Below are 19987 nucleotides of genomic sequence, written 5' to 3' on the forward strand. Positions count from 1 at the left end.
AGAATAGATTCATTATGGAAACTAAAAAGTATACTAAAGTACTACAGTACTTGCTTTCAAATCTTTATCTCAGCGCCCACTCCTGGGAAGCCCAGACTAAGAGTATTGAGATCCAGGTTGCTGTGATTCTCCTATCCAGCAGAATAAAAGGAAACGAAAAGTTAAGAATCCACAGGTGGCTACAGTAGAGAAGGTAGAATGTGATGATGATAGCAGGGAATGTTGTACTAGAGAAGGAAGGAGTAGAGGCCAGAGAAGATGCCCCGGGTGGAATCATAGAGTTGCCTACCACTTGGGAGTGAGTGTGGTGGAAATGAAACCAGCCATTCATAGGATGCTAATGTCCAGCCCTTCAACAGCTGAGAAGGGGAAGGCAGGAAACGTGGATTTTGGCAGGAGGGCTGGAAGGCACAGGATTCTCAATTTGATTTTAGGACATGTTGATTTTGAGGTGCCAGCAGGATAGTCAGGTATCATTTATTATGAAACTTCCATGGGGAAAGCACATGGCAAACACCCAATAAATACCCACTGAATTGAAAAGAATTGTTTTTTCCACAGGTGTGTCTTCTGCTGGGCGCTGAGCTCAGGCAGACCAGAAAGCCTGTGATCTGGGAACGTGCTCACACATCCAGAATACATACTCAAATTAATATGGTGGCTGAGGCGGGAGCACATGTGTGCATTAGAAAAACAAGCCCATCTGTAAAACGCTGCAAGATGCCTCCAGGTGCTCAGAAGTAGCTGTTTAGCATGAATATTTTATCAATGCCAGAGCAGATAGAGGAAAATTGTATCCATTATATTCCCATCGCCGTCACACGTGGTTGAATGGACCTCTGACTAAAGAATCTAAATATGTTAAAAACATTTTTCACCTCCAATGAAACTAGCAAGTCCTGTTGTGTGTTGTTACTGCTCCTGCTAGATTCATGAAGAATTTCAGAGGCAATTGCGTCTTGGAAGTGTGGTTTGGCAAATTTTCATCCAAAGCATATGCTTTTGTTTTCTTTTTTAACTAGCAGTTCAAATGTAGAGAGGATGACATTTTAGAGCAAGTGATAGAATATGTATGTGAGGGGGGATTGTTGTTTTACTTGTGTTTTATTTTTAGATTCAACTTTGTAAATAAGGGTAACAAGTAGCAGGAAAGAAAGCCTATTTTAAAAAGTGTGTTCTCAGCCGGGGCTGGGTAGCTCAATTGGTTAAAGCATCATCCTGATACACCAAGGTTGTGAGTTCGACCTCTGGTCAGTCCACATACAAGAATCAACCAATGAATGCATAAATAAGTGGAACAACAAATTGTTTCTCTCTCTCTCTCTCTCTCTCTCTCTCTCTCTCTCTCTCTCTCTCTCTTTCCCCCCCCGCCTCTCTCCTAAAATCAATCAGTAATTTTTTTTTAAAATATGTTCTGCAGAGATGGCTCCTCAGCTCCCACAGGGCAAGGTCAAAGGCAAGGTCAGATCTCAGACTTACTCTTAAAACCTTGCAATGGCTTCTCGTGGTCCTCAGGATCGCCTCTCCTCTCCTTCCAGCCTCTTCTAGAGCATCTGGAGCCTCACTCTCTCTGCTTCAGCCCTTCTGGTCCTTGGCATCTTCTGCCTCTGTGCCTCTCACATGCTGTACCCAAGGCCTGAAATCTTCCTCCTAATTTCCCTTTACCTGGATGAATTCCACTTGGTCTTCAGGTCTTTGCTCAATTTTCATTTCTTCCAGAAGCAATGGTCTTCTATGAGTGGCCCAAGGGATTAACAAGAGAAAAATTCTGAGATGTTCCAAATTAAATTACAGCAGCTGGAGAGTGAGAGAGAGGAATAGTTAGCCAGCTAAGACCTGTGAGCCACTTAACAAAAGACCAAAAGACCGCTCACATTCCTGAATGTATGATGGAGCTTTAAATCAACCTCCAGGCGTCTACCTGACCACTGGGTCACTGCATGCTGCATATTCATGGGCATTTGGGACTGTTGCCTGTAACCAAGTAAAGGAAGTCAATAGTCGCCCTAACCGGTTTGGCTCAGTGGATAGAGCGTCAACCTACGGACTGAAGGGTCCCAGGTTCGATTCCGGTCAAGGGCATGTACCTTGGTTGCAGGCACATCCCCAGTAGGGGGTGTGCAGGAGGCAGCTGATCGATGTTTCTCTCTCATTGATGTTTCTAACTCTCTATTCCTCTCCCTTCCTCTCTGTAAAAAAAATCAATAAAATATATTTAAAAAAAAAAGAAGAAGTCAATAGTTCTTCCTTACAGGCTGTGCACCTATCATAGAATTGCCCCTGCTTCACCTTTTCCTGCCCCTCTTATCTGCAGCCAATGTAAATGATTGCGAAACTGCTTACATCTTTCTTTCCCAAAACATAATGTATAAAAGTGCCCATCCATCAGCTCCAGGACAGTGGACATGCTGCTGTCTCACCCAGTGCTGTACTGGTGGTGTAAGCCTCATGCCTGGGAACCTGGGCCTTTCCTGGATGGCATATGGCCCAACAAACCCTGTGTTTCAGAAAAGCTTTCAGATGTGAAAGTTTTGTTCTGTTTCACGGGAAGAATTTTCTAAACAATTTTCTATAGATTGAATTGAATTTTCTAAACAATTTTCTATAGATTCAGTTACTTCACAAAGCATTGAGCACCTTAGGATGAAAGAACCCAAACTGCATTATTCAAGCTATTTCTATATTGAGGAGGAAATCAAAATGCAATCGCAGACATCCTGTTTACTTCATTATTAATACAAATGTGGAGCAAATATATTGAACCAGGCACTGTGCTACACCCATTACCTGGATTTTTCTAATTCTTACAATGCCCCTACATTTACTTAATAATTTTTATTTAATAATATGTTAAAAGTACTTCTGAACACCTGCTACATGCCTGACCTTGTGCTAGGCGCCAAGGGACACAGCAGCAAAGCGGAAAGTCTTGGTGCCTGCCCTCCCGGGGCTGGTAGCCTCTGCCAGAATTGGATAAACTAATGACTCTGAATGGCTGTGTAATCAGAAGCTGAGATAAGGGATCCAAAGGGCAGGCTGCAGGCAATCCCCATAGCAGAAGAGACGGAAGGCCTCTGAGAATGGTGCTTGAGCTGATATTAGAAGGATGGTGGGGGCCAACCAAGTACCAGAGGAGGGATGAAGAGGGGCATTAAGGTGAAAAGCCCAGGGCTAAGCATTTACAACCTGAGAATCCTGAGGCGCTCCTGTAGCAGAAACAGAGCAGGAAGACAATGAGGGCATCTGAGGTCAGAGATGGCACGGTGAGCCCAGCCTGCTACTCCCGTGCCCTGATAACATTGGAGGCTTCACCTTTTGAGTAGGGGAAACAAATGTGGCATTAGTGAGGGAAAGGGGGTGTTTTAAAAGATTTCCAGCTGCTGGAAAGAGAACTTCTAGAATCGCCCTCAAATTGCAAACTCCTGGCCCTAGCCCAGTGGCTCAGTTGGTTGAGCGTCATCCGGAATGTCAAAAAGGTTGTGGGGTCCATTCCAGGACAAATATCTAGTTTTCCAGTTCCAGCCCTGATCTGGGCAACTGATTGAAATTTCTCTCTCACATCGATGTTCTCTCTCCTCTTCCTCTCTCTCTAATATCAATAAAAAAATATATATATCCTCAGGTGGGGATTAATAAATAAATATAAATTTCAAACTCCTGGGTGAAACAGTCTTTTTTCCACTGATTAATTTGGCCAAAGGCATTTCTTTTCCACCCTAAATATACATAACAGATATGACTGTCATATCCATTACATTGAGAATTTATTACTTCCTCAGTGTTAATCATTCAGATGCATTGCTATTGGACCTTCCATTGCCAAGGTTCTTGTTTTCAGATTGGCCATTCTGAAAGTCCCTGATAGATGACTTTCATTATTGGATAAATTGGTTCTGATCTCACGGATGATCATGCTGCAGGCATTCTGGGGATCCGGGGACCTGAGGGTCCACAACCCACTGTGGGTTCTTGGCTTCTCGCAGGAAAGTATTCGAACGTGAGCATAGAGTTTAGAGTGAAAGTGAGTTTATTAGTGGAGCAGTGAGACAGACCGTGGGCTACCCCACAGACAGAGCACCCCTCCCTTAATGAAATGTGTTTCCTTTATTGAGGTTCATTTATTTGGGGGGTAAGGTATTTAAAAAGGGGAAGGAACACTCAGAATCTTCCAAAGCTCTCTTTGCCATGTTGTGTTCTCAGTTTCTGTTTCCTATCATGGCAGCATGGGGTGTGTAGTTTAGCATGCTAATGTATTACAATCTTACATAATAAAAAGGTAATATTTAAATTACCATCACTCCGCTACGCCCACGATTGGGCCAGCGGGAGACACAGGGGGCGGGACTCGGGGTGGCTGGGGTGGTGATTGGGCCGGCAGGACGCTGAGCTCAGCGTCTGCGCCATGGCTGTGCTGCAGCAGAGACAGGCCTCTGGGGCAGCGAGCCAGCGTTTTGGAGGTTTGCAGGCGGTGGGGAGGGGGGGGCGTGGCTCCCCGAGGAGGAGTCTGGCGGCAGTTGGGCAGCAGGAGCACATGGCGGTGGCCCCAGCCTTCCTGGGCGGGAGGCAAAGGCAAGACTCCGGCCTGGGCTCAGGCCACAGGAGGAGCACGCCCCCGCCCCGCCTCGCCCTGGGGGCCCAGGGACTTCGGAGCTGCCAACCAGCGGACAGACAGCTTACACTTGCATGATTAAATCATGCACTGGGCTTCTAGTGAGTATATAATGAGGCTAGGGGTTACCATTAGGTGAAATTAGTCGCCATGTTGGATCCAGCTGATCTCTGCTGGTTTTAAGCCATAAATCCAGCAGGGGCTGGTCTTACGTTCTTGTTGACAGTTCCTGGAGCTTTTATCAATTGAAACTATTTGCCACATACCCAATCTCAGTCACTTCTAGAAAAGCAGGCCTGTATAGGGAAGAGTGGCTTGTACCCATTTTCTCCAGTTGCATACCAGCAGCCCTTGACAGGCATGTGTGGCATGATTTATAATAGCAAGCTGGTTCCTCCACCCTATGGATCCACCAGCCATCATCTTCCCCTGCCCCGCCTTTTACATTAGCTCCATAACACCTGCTTTCATACTATGAGATAATGTGCGGGTCTGAAAGTTTCCACATCATCCTATTTTATTTTCAGCACAACTCTGTCCAGTATACCTACACAGAGCAGATGACTCAGCTTGGCTGACATTTGGCCTCCAGAATATTGGGAAAATGGACAGTTGGAAATGCAGCAGCTTAATATCTTGGCTCTCCAACCTCCTAAATTTGCTGCTGAAAATTGGGTGTTTGTTAACTGTTTCTTCCTTAAGAAGGCAAACTTCAGCCCCAGGAGGTAATAAAGCAAACTTTAAATCTCACCTCAGGTACAGCAAAACTGGCTGAACTGTGCATTTGATTACAGACAGGCTTTGAACTGAGTGGCACAGAACCCTCCGCTTACCAACTTCCAGCACAATGAGATCAGCTATAAGAATGGAATAAATTGGAGATTGATTTCTGCAGTTCCATTCATTTGCAGACAATTATGCTATTGCTCTGCGGTATAGGTAGTAGCTGCTCCTTTTAGCCAGAGGCTGATTGAGATTCGCTACCTACCTCTGCCAACGTTAGAGTTGTGATTCCCCAGTTACACTTCAGTAACCAGGGCTAAGGAACTGTCCCAGGCACAGACGTCACTGTAAAGGTGATCACCAGCAGCACCTTAGAGCAGGGGTTCTGGGGTCACAGATGCCTGGGTTCCCATCTCTCTGTTAAGAGCTAAATGACTTTGGATAAGTCTTTTATGTCTTTGAACCTCAGGGAAATAGGCATTGGTTCCACCTGCCAGTGGTTGAATGGATTAAGTGAGATAATGTTACAATGTGCCTAGACCAGTGGTCGGCAAACTGTGGCTCGCGAGCCACATGCGGCTCTTTGGCCCCTTGAGTGTGGCTCTTCCACAAAATACCACGTGCGGGCACACACGTACAGTGCGATTGAAACTTCGTGGCCCATGCGCAGAAGTCGGTTTTCGGCTCTCAAAAGAAATTTCAATTGTTGTACTGTTGATATTTGGCTCTGTTGACTAATGAGTTTGCCGACCACTGGCCTAGACAATGCCTAATACATAATAACTAGTCAGTAAATGGCAGTATTTTTTTATATATTTTTAATTTTAAAAAATTCTTTATTGATTAAAGTATTACATATGTCTCCTTTCCCCCTCATTGACCTCTCCCCAGCTACTCCCACCCCCCAGCACATGCCCTCACCCCCTTAGTGTCTGTGTCCATTGGTTATGTTTATATGCATGCATACAAGTCCTTTGGGCAGTATTTCTTATGGCAGACTCAATGGGTCCAGGACCAGGATGCCAAGTAAATCTTAGGAGCAGAAAGATGAGAAGGAAATAGGCTGTGTGCCTTGGGACTCGAGTCTGGAACACAAGCTTCAAACTCTTCAAAAGAATAATTCTCAGGATCCTTCATCTGGACATGGAATTCAAACACAAAGCATCACACCTTTGTATGAAACCAGTAGAGGTGTGATGCCTGGGCAGTATATCTGACCTTCTTACCATGACCTACTAGACTGTCCACAATTGGGCCAGGTCCACTGCTTGAGTCTCACCTGGCGCTGCCCTCCTTTAGCTCTGGCTTCAGCCAAAGGAATGCATCCAGTTTCTGCAATGCTTTGCCTTGTGAAAATGTCTCCTCTTAGCACATAATTTTGCCCCAAAGTTATGAAAATGTGAGAAAGAACAAATGCAGAGGCTTGTGATACTTTATAAAGTGGTTGCTACTTTCCCCTCTCATTTATCACCTGATACAAAGACAGAAACTAGGAGGGCAGAGGGAGGGGGAGGAAGACATACTGGTTCTCTGGCCACGTCTTGCCTATTTGAATTTGGTTCATTTAGACCCCCTGATGGGTGGCAAGACAGGTCCAAGCTGCTTTCTGCTGGTGTCTAGTGTGAAGAGAGCAGGATTGCTCCTCTCAAATCTCACTGCTTTCTGGGAGTGGACAGTTCTAAGCCTTCTACTGGGTGTGGTGGGAGTGAGCAGTGGCAGCCAAAGCATGGGGTGTGGTCTCAGCTGTAGGACGCCAATCTGTGCCCTTTACTTCTGGGGCCATTGCCCATTGAGTCTCAACTCTGGGCACTTTGCATGGATGTGTGTCATAAATGGTTCCTGTGAACAAACCTTGTGACTCAGAGAGCTGTGTGAAGGTTTATTGGGGAAGGTCTTGGCAGCCATGACTGTGAGGGAGGGAGGGCAGCAGGATGGGCAGGGGAGGAGGTTGACTGGGGTAATTGACTGCAGTTACAACAGAGGTCTCAGCCATCCAGGACAGCAGGACTCTGGATGCCCTGTGAGTGTGGCCCCACCTTTCCACACCCCTTCCCAGTCACTGGGTGTCACCCGCATCCCTTTCTGCTTCATGATCTTCATCAACTATGAAATAGAGCCCGAGTCCATAGAAAATACTGTGGAAACAAACTGTGATTCCCTTTAATGAAATGTTCAGAGAGGGCAAATGTGTGCAGACAGAAAGTAGGTTCGTGGTTGCCAGCAGCTGGGGCTTAGAACTGGAAAGAAACTGCATATGGGCCCGAGGTCTCTCTTGGGAAATTAGTTTCTGGTGAAGATTGCATAATTCTGTAAGTTTCTTGATAATCATTGTGATACACACTTAAGATGGGTGAATTTAATGTTACTTAAATTATACCTAAATATGCATTAAAATATTGTGGGCAGTAAAGAGGATAGAGGGACTTAGACAGGAAAGATAGACCCCAACTCTCCTTTCTTTGCCAAAATCAAATGGTCAGATTTGCATTGTAGGAGAGAACCTCGGTGCCCTCTGAAGACAGGGTTGGGAAAAGGAAGAAACCCAACAAGTAAGCATGGCCTCACTTGCCTTAAAGCTCTTTTCCACACAGCAGCCAGAGTGATATAAAAATTTTTATTTTAAGTGAGTTTATGTCATTCCTCAGCTTAAAATCCTCCCATGAAATTCCTGCCCAGTGAATGCCAGAGTCCTCTTTGTGGTCTCCACAGCTGGCTGGCCAGCATCTGAATTCCTTTTCTAGGCCTCTGGCCTGCCTCCCCCCTGCCCCTCATCATGCTCGGCCCCTGAGCTGTCTTCCTGAAGCTCACACATGCCAGGCTGTGATTCTGCTGTGTGGGAGTCCCTCCTCCCCACACCCACATGGCTCCCAGCTCCTTCATCCTCTAAGTCCCACCCCTCCCCCCGCTGGGGGCCCTTTTCCTGGCCTCCTGTCTGTCTGTTAGCATCACTCCTCTGCACACATTCAGCCCCTCCTTGTTTGTTTGTTCTCCTAGGCCATGTGCTACTCTCTCTGTGTTCACTGTCTTCTCCTCCTTCTAGAATGTGAGCTCCATGAGGGCAGGGGATGTGTCTCTCTTGTGCACACTATCCCAGATGCCTAGAATTACTCTAGGGCAGGGAGGAAGGGGTCCGCAGATAGTTTTTGAAGAAACGAAGGAATGGATGGATGGATATTAACCCATTCTTTCCTTCTTTCTGCCTTCCACCTTCCCTTGGGCCCCACCCTCTCCTCCCAACCTCCACCCCTCCCCTGTCCCTCACAGTTACAAGGGTCTCCCCTTTATTTCTGACATGCTCTTTGGGACTGTGTGATATGATGCTCCCCAGGCATTATTAACCTTGCTTTTAATGCACTGCCAACTTCTCCCGAAATTGAGAAACAGGAAGGAAAGCAAATGAGATTGTAAACCCAGATACCCTACGACAGAAAGATGAAGTCCCCTGGAGCCTACAGGAGACAATGCTGTTTGCGTGAGGGAGAAGATTCTCTTGTAATAAAATCCAGCAGAGTGAGTCTCCCTGAGGACATAGTTCTGCCCACTTGACTTACACAAGATTGGATGAGGCTGCTGAGGCTGTTCCAGGTTCAAAACCGCTGATGGATCACTGTCCAGTGATTGCAGGGTGTAGGGAGTGCCCCATGGAGGCATGAGGCCAGGGCCAGCTGCTCACTCTTTATGAATACCACATGTGTGTGTGTGTTTGTGTGTGTGTGTGTGAATGTGTACATTAGTTGTGCATGAGTGTTTGTGTTTGATGAGAGAAAATTTTGATGTCAGTGTGCATGCATCAGGTGATCTGGAAATCTTTAGATATAGCGTCATGTCTCGGTGTGTCTCTAAGGTCTGGCCTTGGCCACCCACAGCTGAATTACTCACTCTTAAAAGGCACTGAATGGTTCATCTTCATTTCTTCACCCCTGCTATTCTGGTGTTAATAAGACCCATCCTTCACTTTTGTGCTATTCTTTGGAGAGCACAGACCTCTTCCATGCACAATTTCTCATTTCATTCTGATAACCAAAAGCAAGTGATCTTCCTTTACAGATGAGAAATCCCCTCCCCCAAACCTCTGAATGTCCTCCCCAAGGAAAGCCGATCAAATCCTCCTTTTCAGGGGCAACTGTGAGGCTGATCCACTCCCTTCCCAACTCCTTCAGGCATCCATCTCCATTCCATGTCTTCATTCTCCCTGCACTACAGCTTCCTTCCGCCGTCCCCTCCTCCTCAAGCCCACCACCCTGACTGGCCCCCCTTCCACTGACAAACCTCTTCACATTTATTTCCTTTCTTTCTGAACCAAAGTCCTCACTTCCCATTGGTTCCTCCGACGTTCCACCCTTACACACTCTTAATGCTGCTCTTCCCGAAATTGTCAATTACGTTTTCATCATCAAGCCCAAAGCCTCTTTAGAGTACTCAGCTTGTTGGAAAGGACGTCTGCATTGTGTGACATGGCCATGAACTCCTTCCTTTTTGAAATTCTCATCTCTTAGTTTTTTTGTGTTTTCTCCTTTTTGCCAACTAACCTTTCTGTGACTTTTGCTGGTCTTTAAAAACCCATTGAATGGTTGCATTCCTTCCTTTTCCGTCTTTACATAACCTGGGTGGTGTTAGCTTTTCGGTCACGTCCAGCTTCTCTTGTACATAGATGACTATGACATTTTTCTCCCTGATTCACCCTCCCTTCTAACTGAACTCTTTGTACACCCTCTAGAAATCTCTGTTGGATGTGCAATGACACCTCGAAGTCAACAAGTCTATACCACCTTGAATCTATGCCCCAAACTGCCTTTTTCCTCTTTTTGGCCACTGTCTTGGTAATGGCAACACCAGAAGGCAGAGAGTCCTAACACAGCCTCTCCTTTACCCCTAACATGTGGTCTTTTCCTCACCCTATCTCATCTCCATCTATAAACTTCTATTGAATTGCTCACAGACTTTTTATCTCCCCTGCTCTGTCTTATCTTTCCTTGAGGTTATGGCCACAGTCTGGTGTGTTCAGAGGCTTCGCACAATGGCTTGACAGATACAAACACACAGAGATAATTGAGGATAAACATGGTTACACATACATGTGCCCAGGAATGCATGTAGTATATGATTGTCACTCAAATCAGATGCTGTGGCTCCTAAATGGTCTCAGTCCCACAGAAGCACATGGGTTAAGAACACACAGAAAAACTCATTAGTACAGATCCAATAAAAGTGGACATAGCAGCAGATATATAGGTATACATTTGTCAACAAATGCATAGTTATATACATAAACCACAAAGACAGAAATGGAGCCACAGACATAGAAGCACAGCCATGGACAAATATTTATTGAGGTCCTGCCATTGTAAGACAAAAAGTTAAGAGCTGGGAGAAAAAGGGTGCTTTGGCCCAGCACCCCCATGGTGGGCTCAGAGAGTCCCATGTATGTGCAGGCTCTTCTACAATCGATCACTCTACCTCCTCCCCACCCCCCTTCCAGAGACTATTTCCATTCTGAGACTCTGATCCTCCTTTTTCTATTCTTAGGCTTGTTAGAGCCAGGGGTTGACACAGTTCTGCTTGCTGCCAAGCTTCCGGGATGCTGTGAGAGTCGGAGTGCTTTTCATTACGCCAGATACATTTACACAGATGTTGTCGTAATGCACTAAAGCCTATATTTGCTCTGTTAGAGAGATGAATCACCAATTCCTTACATTTACATGGGATTTTAAATCTTTTCAAAGTGTTTCTCTGGTCTTTCTCTCATCTGAGCCTCAGGATGCTATTTATTGTAAATGAGTTTTATATATTGCACGTATTTTACATAATTCCTCTTCTTTTCCCACCTCCTAATAAACCAACAGAATCTTCATAGTTGTTAGATGTCATTGTTTTATTAATGTAATCCACTCTATTTTTAATTGTCTGTTCCACACTCTCTATGCTGTTTTTGGCTTGGATGGGTTGTGTTATATACATATTTTTGGGTTAGTTGAGTCATTGTTATTATTGCTTTAACCCTTCCTACTCTTTCTTCCCACCATCATTTACATATAAACACACTCTAGTTTTCTGTCTTTGCTTGAATATTTGAACTCATTCATTGAGATTTTGAATATTATTTTTCAATGCTCAGTATAGTTTATATAAAATAGTAAAATAGATGGTGTCCAATGTGGCATTCTACATTTTCCTACATGTTTTATTTTATATATTTTCTCTGCTAGCTAGGTGAGTTGGAGCAACTAGCATAACCACTCTGTATTTGATATTCTTCATTGGTTAGGGTGGCTAAGATTTCCTTGGGAAGTTTATGGCAAATATTAGAGCAGACACATGTAAAGTGCCTGGCCCATTGCTTGACACACACTTAATAAATTGTGACTACTATAGGAGTGTGTGGTGTTGACTTTGGCAGTAGTCAAATTATGATAATATGGTTAGAACATGGTCTTCACAACTGTCTTACAGGAAAGTGCATAGGAGTATCTCCCTCTCATGGACCCTAGTTTAACCTTGTCATCTGGTTGAACATCCAGGCTGTTTGCCATTTTTGCCCTTTATAAGTAATGTCTCACTAAACATCCTCTTGCATACACTTTTATTCTTCTTTTCAATTTAACATTTGTATGCATTCCTATGAGTGAAATTCCAGAGTGAAGGGATATGTACATTTGTAAGGTTCTCCATAGATAAATAGTGCCAGATTGCTTCCCACCAGAGCACCATCAGTTTACACTTGCAGAAATTCAAGAGAAAGATTATTTATAGAAATGTCCCTAGCCTTAGCTGAGTTTGTTTTCTGTTTGACTTTTCTTATACAGATTTTTCTTTAAAACTATAATATATGTGTGTATATATGTACATGTTTGTATATGTATATACATATATGTGTGTATATATGTTATATATGTGTACACTACACATACTTTTATAGGGCATGTGTCAGTGATGATATTTAAGTATCATTTGCCACATGATTTTGATAGAAACTGGTTGCTCAAAGTTTGAGATGCTTACTTGTGATGATACATAAGATAATTTTAGCTAACATGTGACACGAAATGAGATTGGTTTATATATTGACAGTGATATTCTATTTTCAGTTCCCTTTCAGTCTTCTGATCAGATCAAGGAAAAAGTCTAAGTTTGGTGCCAACAACACTTTAAAACCCTCTAGCCCTTCCTCATCTCCCTTTTAAAAAGAGGGGCTTTTTCCCCCTGGAGTTTCTAGCTCAAATTAAATAACATCATTTGGTCTCCAGTATGTTTATTTTTATGTTTTCTTATATGTTATAGAAATAAATACTGGTACTTTATTTAAAATATTGATATAAAGTGGTTTTTGAACACATTTGGTTAATTAAAAAGGTGAGTTATGGATGGGGCAGACATCCTGATAGTGGTGTACCAGTGATTAAAGTTTGGGACATACTGCATGGGGAGTGCATCACCACAGTCCTCCCATGAGTAATAATAACAACAAGCGGTCCTTGAAAACACATTGACTCCAAGTGTCCATAATGCTTGACAGTTTGGAACTTTGTGATTGCTCCTTCATCCCTGTTCATCTGGGAGTGTAAGGACCTTGCAGGTGGCCCTGAGGAGAGTCACTTTAATATCCAGTGAGTCCTGTTGGTTCATGACCAGGTGAGAAATCTATTCACTTGGCAGGTAAAGAGCAGAGTGGGAATGCTCAGTACTAAAAGATGTATAAATCAAGACTGACACTGTGAATAGAATGATTCAGAAAATGGGATTAAAGAGCTTAATGATAGTCATTGTGAATCACAATGTCAGGTTTAGTAGAATTCTAAGGATGTACTTGCTAACACTAATGAGGTTTGATGGAATAAAATTAACCATGTCCAAACAGCTGCATGCCTTCACAACAAAGGAGCTATATCTCAGCAGGCTGATACATCCTCTCCCTGGGGTCAATTGATTTTACTTTTTATCTTTTAGGATATATTTAAATTTGCAAGAACATCTCCTGTCCCAAGACAAAAGAGGTCCATTGTGGTATCTCCCATTTTAATTCCAGAGAATCAGAGACAACCTTTCCCAAGAGATGTCGGCAAGGTAAGTCAGACAAAAGACAAATGACAAAAGCACGTTTTTATTAAGAGATGAGCATACATGAGACAAACGGATGTCTTGGTGACGAGCTGGAATTGGCCTTAATTCCCCTATGATAAAAAGGCGAACTGTTTTTGACAAAAAAAAATTTGTCAAAAGATTAGTGTTTGCAAAAAACAGTAGTAACAGCTTTGAATGTCATGATCTGGAGATCCGTGTGGTACATAACGATGTTGAAGTTGTGTCAGAAGCATGTCATTGGCTAAGCAACAAACTAGTTGATTTTATAGATAATCTCAAGGCAGCCATTCAGGTAAGTTCCATTACTGTAACAGTATGATGATATGTGGTCTTTTAATTTAGATCCTAGTTTTCAAATGTGTTATTCCAGGAGCAGCATTGGATCAGCTTTCTAAAAACTAAGATCAAAGGAACCAGATCAAAGAAACTAAATCATACTAATCAGGTCCAGAAAACACTGTTGCAAAAATCAAACCCACAACTTTCCCAAGAGGAAACAGTCACTGTGAAATGGACAGAAATACTGGTGCTGCCTGGTCAGCACATTCTTCCCCCATAGAAGCATCAACATGGAGAATCAAATTTTAGCCAGTTTGTATTTTTTTGGTGAACTTGAAATTTGAACAATAGTGCTTAGTTGAATGAATCATCTCAGTGACTGTGGCTATTGGACTATTTATTCATTCATTAAATAAGTAAGGAGCACCTTTATATGCTGGACACCAAGATTGGGGATTGATAAACATAGGTTGGAGCTAGCATACCCGCCCCTGTTGTGATGGAGCTTGTATTCCAGTGAGAAGATAGACAGTTTAATGAGTAAATATATAATCATGAAGATTGCCGAGGATAACATGTGCTGTGAAATAAGAAGCGGGGTGATGTGAAAAAGCAAAAGGCAGGATCAGGGAGTAGAGGGAGGAAGGAATCTTTATACCGACTTTATACTGGTAAAGTCTGGTTGGAGTTACTGACATGTGACTGCAAATTGGAAGAATGAGAAAGGAACAGCCAAGGGAAGATCTTGGTAAACTACATTCTTGGCAGAGAGAACTGCATGTGAAAAGGCCTGGAGATAGGATAGAATGGGGTATATTTTAGGAGCAAATGCCTGGTTGACTACAATACAGTGAGCAAAGAAGAGAGTGGTAAAAATTGAGGACCTGGAGGCCAAGGTGAGAGGTAGGGATTTCACCATGCATGCAGCAAGAAACACTAAAGGTCTTCATGTGTATGGGGGTGTGTGTGTGTGTGTTTTAAAATAATCCTTCTGGCTCCCCTGTAGGAAATGATTTGTTAGCAGAATTGAGTGGTAGGAAAGAGTAGATACATAGAGATGAGCTAAAAATAGGGTTTTATAGTGATCTGGAGGAAATGTGAGGGTGATTTAGACTACTAGAAATCTACTTCTATTAGAAACTAGAGGCCCAGTTCACGAATTCTCTTGGCCTGGCCAGTGATCGGGGCCAATTGGGGCCATCTTGCCCAGTGTCTCGCCAGGTCTTGATCAGGTTGCTGGCTGCGGGGAGGGATTGAAGGAGGTTGGCTGGCCGCAGGAGGTTTGCTGTAGGAGCACACTGACCATCAGGGGGCAGCTCCAGTGTTGAGTGTCTGCCCCCTGGTGGTCAGTGTGTGTCATTGCCACTGGCCAGTCCTCTGATCTTAATAGTTGCTTAGGCTTTTATATATATAGATTAGAAACATTGATTATCCAGCGTCCTCATAATCACCATATTTATAATTAATCTACCACTGTGCCAGGTGTCTTTTATTTTTAAGCAAAACCTTGCCATGCATACAGGATATGATGTAAAGGGAAGCCGAGCTGTTCTGAGTGGACGGGGTGGGGCTGATGAGCCCTGGCCCTTTGGACAGCCCTAATTACTATGATGGCTTTTATAATTTTCCCTGAAGCCAATAATGGCAATTTCTAAGGGACCAGAGTCCTCAAGTCTGCAAGGCTATACCCCTAAACAATTTCAAAGACACAAGTTTTGTTCTTGTTCTTTAAGCATGGTGTGCATCAGAATCACCTGGTGCAGTTAAAATATAGATGCCAGTCTCCACCCTCAGAAATTGATTTCATTGGCTGAAGGGCTGAGGACCAAACATCAGTATGTTTAATAGATCTCATGTAATGCTGATGTATAGCCAAGGCTGAGAACCACTGATCTAAACTGGTTCTATTTCAAGTATGAAACAGCAGCATTCACATCACTTGGTCACTTACTAGAAATGCATATGCTTTGGTCCCACCTCAGAACCACTGAGCCAGAAACTCTTGGAATGAGGCCAGGAATCTTTTTGGGCATGCCTTTCAGGTGATTCTGCTGCACTCTCAAGTTTATGGAGGTCTGATCTAAAATATGTTCTCCTGTCTACCACTAATATATATGTAATACTTTCAGTATGGGAGTCTCAGTCTCATTAGTTAGGTTAAAACAAGTTGCTTAGAAAATTGGTTGCGCTGGCATAATTATTATTAGCACACCTTTTCTCTTAAATATGTCTAGATATGGTCATTAAGTTGTGATCATTCTAAAGTTTCCTTCTTTCCCACACATTCATCCCCCTGACTGTATTTGGATAATTTTTATAAGCCTCTTTCCTTGAGATACATAATGGGTCAATAAATGTACAGCTAACTAGAGACATTCTTCTGCATTGTTCCTGCAAATTTTGTTTCCAAGCTGAGGCTTCATCTCTCCTTAGTGCTTTATGTACTGCCCACATGGGCTCTTAACCTGGATTCTCTACAAAGCAACTGTTTTTCTAAATGTGATAGTCTACTAACATTGTAATATGTGAAAGCCTCCCAAAACTCCAGATGGTTTTTACAGAATAACTGCACTGCCTTCCAAAAACTGCTCTTTTTCCCATGCTCTTTATGCCTTTGAAGGAACATATTTTTATTTTTGTGCTTTCTTGCTTTTATTCATTCATCTTACTCTTTTCTTTATATCTTTGATCATCATCAACTCTACCAGTAGCTGACAAGCATTGCTCTGCAGAGCTATGAGAGCGTATAGGCGTCTTCAGTGAGTGCTGGGAGGTGGGGAGAAGGGAAAGGAAACCAAAGAGGCACATTATCCCCATCCACCTGAACTGCCTGAGCCAGGGCAGCTTCAAATCAGACTTCAGTATAGAAAGCCATTTGAAGAGATTCTGTGGTTATTAAAGAATAAAGACACTTGTCTTACTTTGAATTTCTTGAGACAAGAATTCAAATGCAGGTAGTTTATTTAGAATGTAAAGAGAATACAGGTAAGATAGTGATGAAGAGAGACTGGGAAGGGAAGCAGCCACTTGGGAGACCTGTTTATCAAGAAAGTCAACACTGTGAGCGACTGGATTGCAATCCCAGGGGGAAACACTAGGGAATGGTAGGAAGCACACTGTCAGAGTTATCCATTCCACAGAGAAGGAAGCTGGGATATTTATATATATGCCAACCCCGACAGTTTTCGGTTGAGGGCCAGTCCTAGAACTGTGAATTATTCATCGCCTTCGCTCTGCCCTGTGCTCTGTACAAAGGCACAACAGCCCTCCGAGGCCTGGAGTGGGCCTGCAGGCCATAAGCTATATGGCAACTAGAAGTCTGGGCTGTGCATTGAAAAGGTGAGGTCCAAGGGGCAGGAGAGGGCACTTCTGCTCTATCACTAAACTCAGTATAATACTTTTTCTTTGCAGGCTAGGTTTTCTCTTTGCCTTATCCTCTTTCCACCTCATTTCCTGAACTACTTTTGTTGTATCTCATGCCTTTGAAGCCAACTGTACTTCCCTCTCTCCATTAATAAGTACTTGCTGCATCCCAGGAGGGAAAATCTCTGATATTCAATCCAGTTCATGTCAACAATCATACATTCAGCACCTGCTACTTACAAGGCACTGTGCTAGAGGCTGGGCATTTAATGACAAAGGGAAACAGACAGCATCCTTGATTTCATAAGATTACAGAGTACAGAAAATAATCCAAATTCATTATTTGTCCAGTACTGTAAATCATAAGCATTTTTCAACTATTATGTTGAATACTCATAATAGCAGCTGCATGGGGATAATCTTCCAATGTGCCAAATAGAGTAATGAGACTCAGAGGGATGAAGTAACCTGTCCGAAGTCACATGGTCCCTACACAGCAGAGACAAGCTCTGTGACAACCCTTTGAGATTTCAGTCTGTGTTCTCAGCCAACATGCTCAGGGCTGCTGAGTGCAATCTGAGAATTCTCCAATGCAATGAAATATCCTGGCTGACAATTGTTCTCTTTAAAACAGCATTAAAATTAAGTTTAATTCTTTCAAACACACCAAAAAATAATGTAGATGGAGGGATGATGGATCAATGGACTCATGTATGATGAAACAAGTATCATAAATTGTTAATAGTAGAATCTAGGTGATGGGAGAATGTGGAACACTGTAAACTTCTTTCTATTTCCTATGTGTTTAGGAATTTTATAATACAACTAGAGGCCTGGTGCATGAAATTCGTGCACAGGAAGGGGGTCCCCTCAGCTCGACCTGCACTCTCTCCAATCTGGGCCCCCTCAGGACCTCTGGCTCCTAACCGCTCACCTGCCTGCCAGCCTGATCCCCCTAACTGCTCTCCCCTGACAGCCTGTTCGCCCTAACTGCTCTCCCCTGCCTGCCTGATCGCTTCTAACCTCCTCTGCCTTGGCCCTGCCAACATGGCTTTGTTGGGAAGGATGTCCGGAAGGACATCCAGAAGGTCGTCCGGAAAATGTTCAGTCTAATTAGCATATTACCCTTTTATTAGTATAGATGCCACCTTGTCCTAAAAATGCAGGTTCCCAGGTTTTCCTATCGTGGAAGGGGAGCCCTCAGTAGCATCCTGGGTTCTGACCAGGGCTTATGAGCTTGTGCTTTATCTCAGCAGATGTGATTCCTAGAAGAAGACCCTTGGATGTACCTTGAACATTTCTATCGAATTTGCCAAATCATCCTCCAAAAATGTTGAACCACTTTAAACTCCCACCAGCAACCATGCATGTGCCCTCTGTCCCACTTTGATGCCAATATCATTGATTTCTCCCTAGAAGCTTCCCTCCCGTCAGCCAAGACTGCTTGGTACTTGAGCCAACCTCATTGTTCAGCTGGGGATGTGATTTCCCTAGATAGAATTATGGAGGAGGAAAAATAGTTTTCCTCTACCTTTCTGAGTTCTTAGTGGAGGCCCTTATAATGAAAGACAGATCACCAAGAGAAAAACAAAAGTTCATTAACATGTGTACCTCGTGTATATGTGGGAGATCCCAGGGGAAAATGAGTAACTCCCCAAGGTGGCTTAGAATGCAGATTTAAATACCTTCTTCCTAGGGAAAGGGGATAGGAGATGTAGGCCTCTTAGAGGAGAGTAAATTATTTTTAGGAAAGATTAATGGGGGTGGTGGGAAATAGTTTGTAACAAAGTTTGGGTGTTATGTCAACTTCTACTCTCCTGTCCTGTCAGGAGTCAGTCTTCTCTGCCTGATGACACTTCTCCCATCAAGGGGACCTATGACATTTAAGCTCCTTTAGGGGGGGTCCAATTTTAGGCAGATCAGGAGACTTCAGTGAAATCTTCTGCATGCATTTGCTATTTTTCAAGCATCTGCAGCTTAAGATCATCAATGTAACAACACAGCATATGTTGGGGTGGCATGTTCTCTGACCTTTAGAATAAACCCAACAAAAGCTTGTTTCCTCTCTTAGATGATTTGCCACAGTAGCATTATTCCCTGGCGACGGAATTCTGACCAGACCTTCCTGGGAGTGGTCATAACATACCCTGTGTTTGAAGAAAGGTGTGGGCCACATCACTAAATAATCCAGGGGCAGTTTTCTCATCTTGTGGAAAGGGAGATAAAGTTATGATAGTTTATCTCCCTTTCCACAGGTTTCTTGCGGGTTTGTGTCTCCGCTGCCCACTGCACCCCTCCAGCAGCCCCAGCACCTCCACCTCGGGCCTTAGGGCTGCTGGGTGCCGGCCTCCTTGTGGGTTTGTGTTTCCCATCTGCCCCGGCAGCCCCAGCATCACCTGGCCGCTATGGGCCTTGCCATATTGGTTGGGTTAATTTGCATACTCACTCCTATTGGCTGGTAGTATAGCAGAGGTACGGTCAATTTGCATGTTTATCTTTTATTAGATAGGATGTTGGAAAAATTAAGTTTAGCTAAATATAAAATTGTTATAAACAACACAAGAGTTGGCATCCTGGCACAAAAATACATTTTTTGTTTTGTACTTCAATAGGATGAATGGAAACTACGTCAGTCTCTCTCTCTCTCTCTCTCTCTCTCTCTCTCTCTCTCTCAGATTTTATTGCAACCTTAATTCCTTTAAAGCAAGGAGTCCCTTTACTAAAGGGTAAAGACATCAAAAGCAAGGTGCTGCAGGGAATTAGCCCTCTGTAGGGGGTTCCCAGTTAAGGGTTGTGCCACCTAGAATTGTATATTCACAGAAAGGCTATGCAGACAGCTCTAGGGATTTGACACAGTCTTTACTGGTGCATAATTCATCTACCTGCCAAATAAATTGGTTGGTAAATAGCTTAATTACTAGAATTCGGGGGCTA

The 19987-nt window shown here is 43.5% G+C and overlaps 1 protein-coding gene across 2 annotated transcripts in view; it reads left to right on the plus strand.

Annotated features, from left to right (window-relative positions):
* Positions 1 to 19987, plus strand: part of CDH13 (cadherin 13) — a gene marked incomplete at its 3' end in the record, with an annotated part of 1039464 nt that overhangs the window by 437617 nt on the left and 581860 nt on the right. For both annotated transcript variants that reach the window (XM_079760072.1, XM_079760071.1), the window contains exon 4: positions 13277 to 13393. In XM_079760072.1, coding sequence (XP_079616198.1) covers positions 13277 to 13393 — 117 coding nt within the window. The remainder of the gene's footprint in view (positions 1 to 13276; positions 13394 to 19987) is intronic.

This window comes from Cnephaeus nilssonii (genome assembly GCF_951640355.1).
Source record: "Cnephaeus nilssonii genome assembly, chromosome: 20".
NCBI classification, from domain to species: domain Eukaryota; kingdom Metazoa; phylum Chordata; class Mammalia; order Chiroptera; family Vespertilionidae; genus Cnephaeus; species Cnephaeus nilssonii.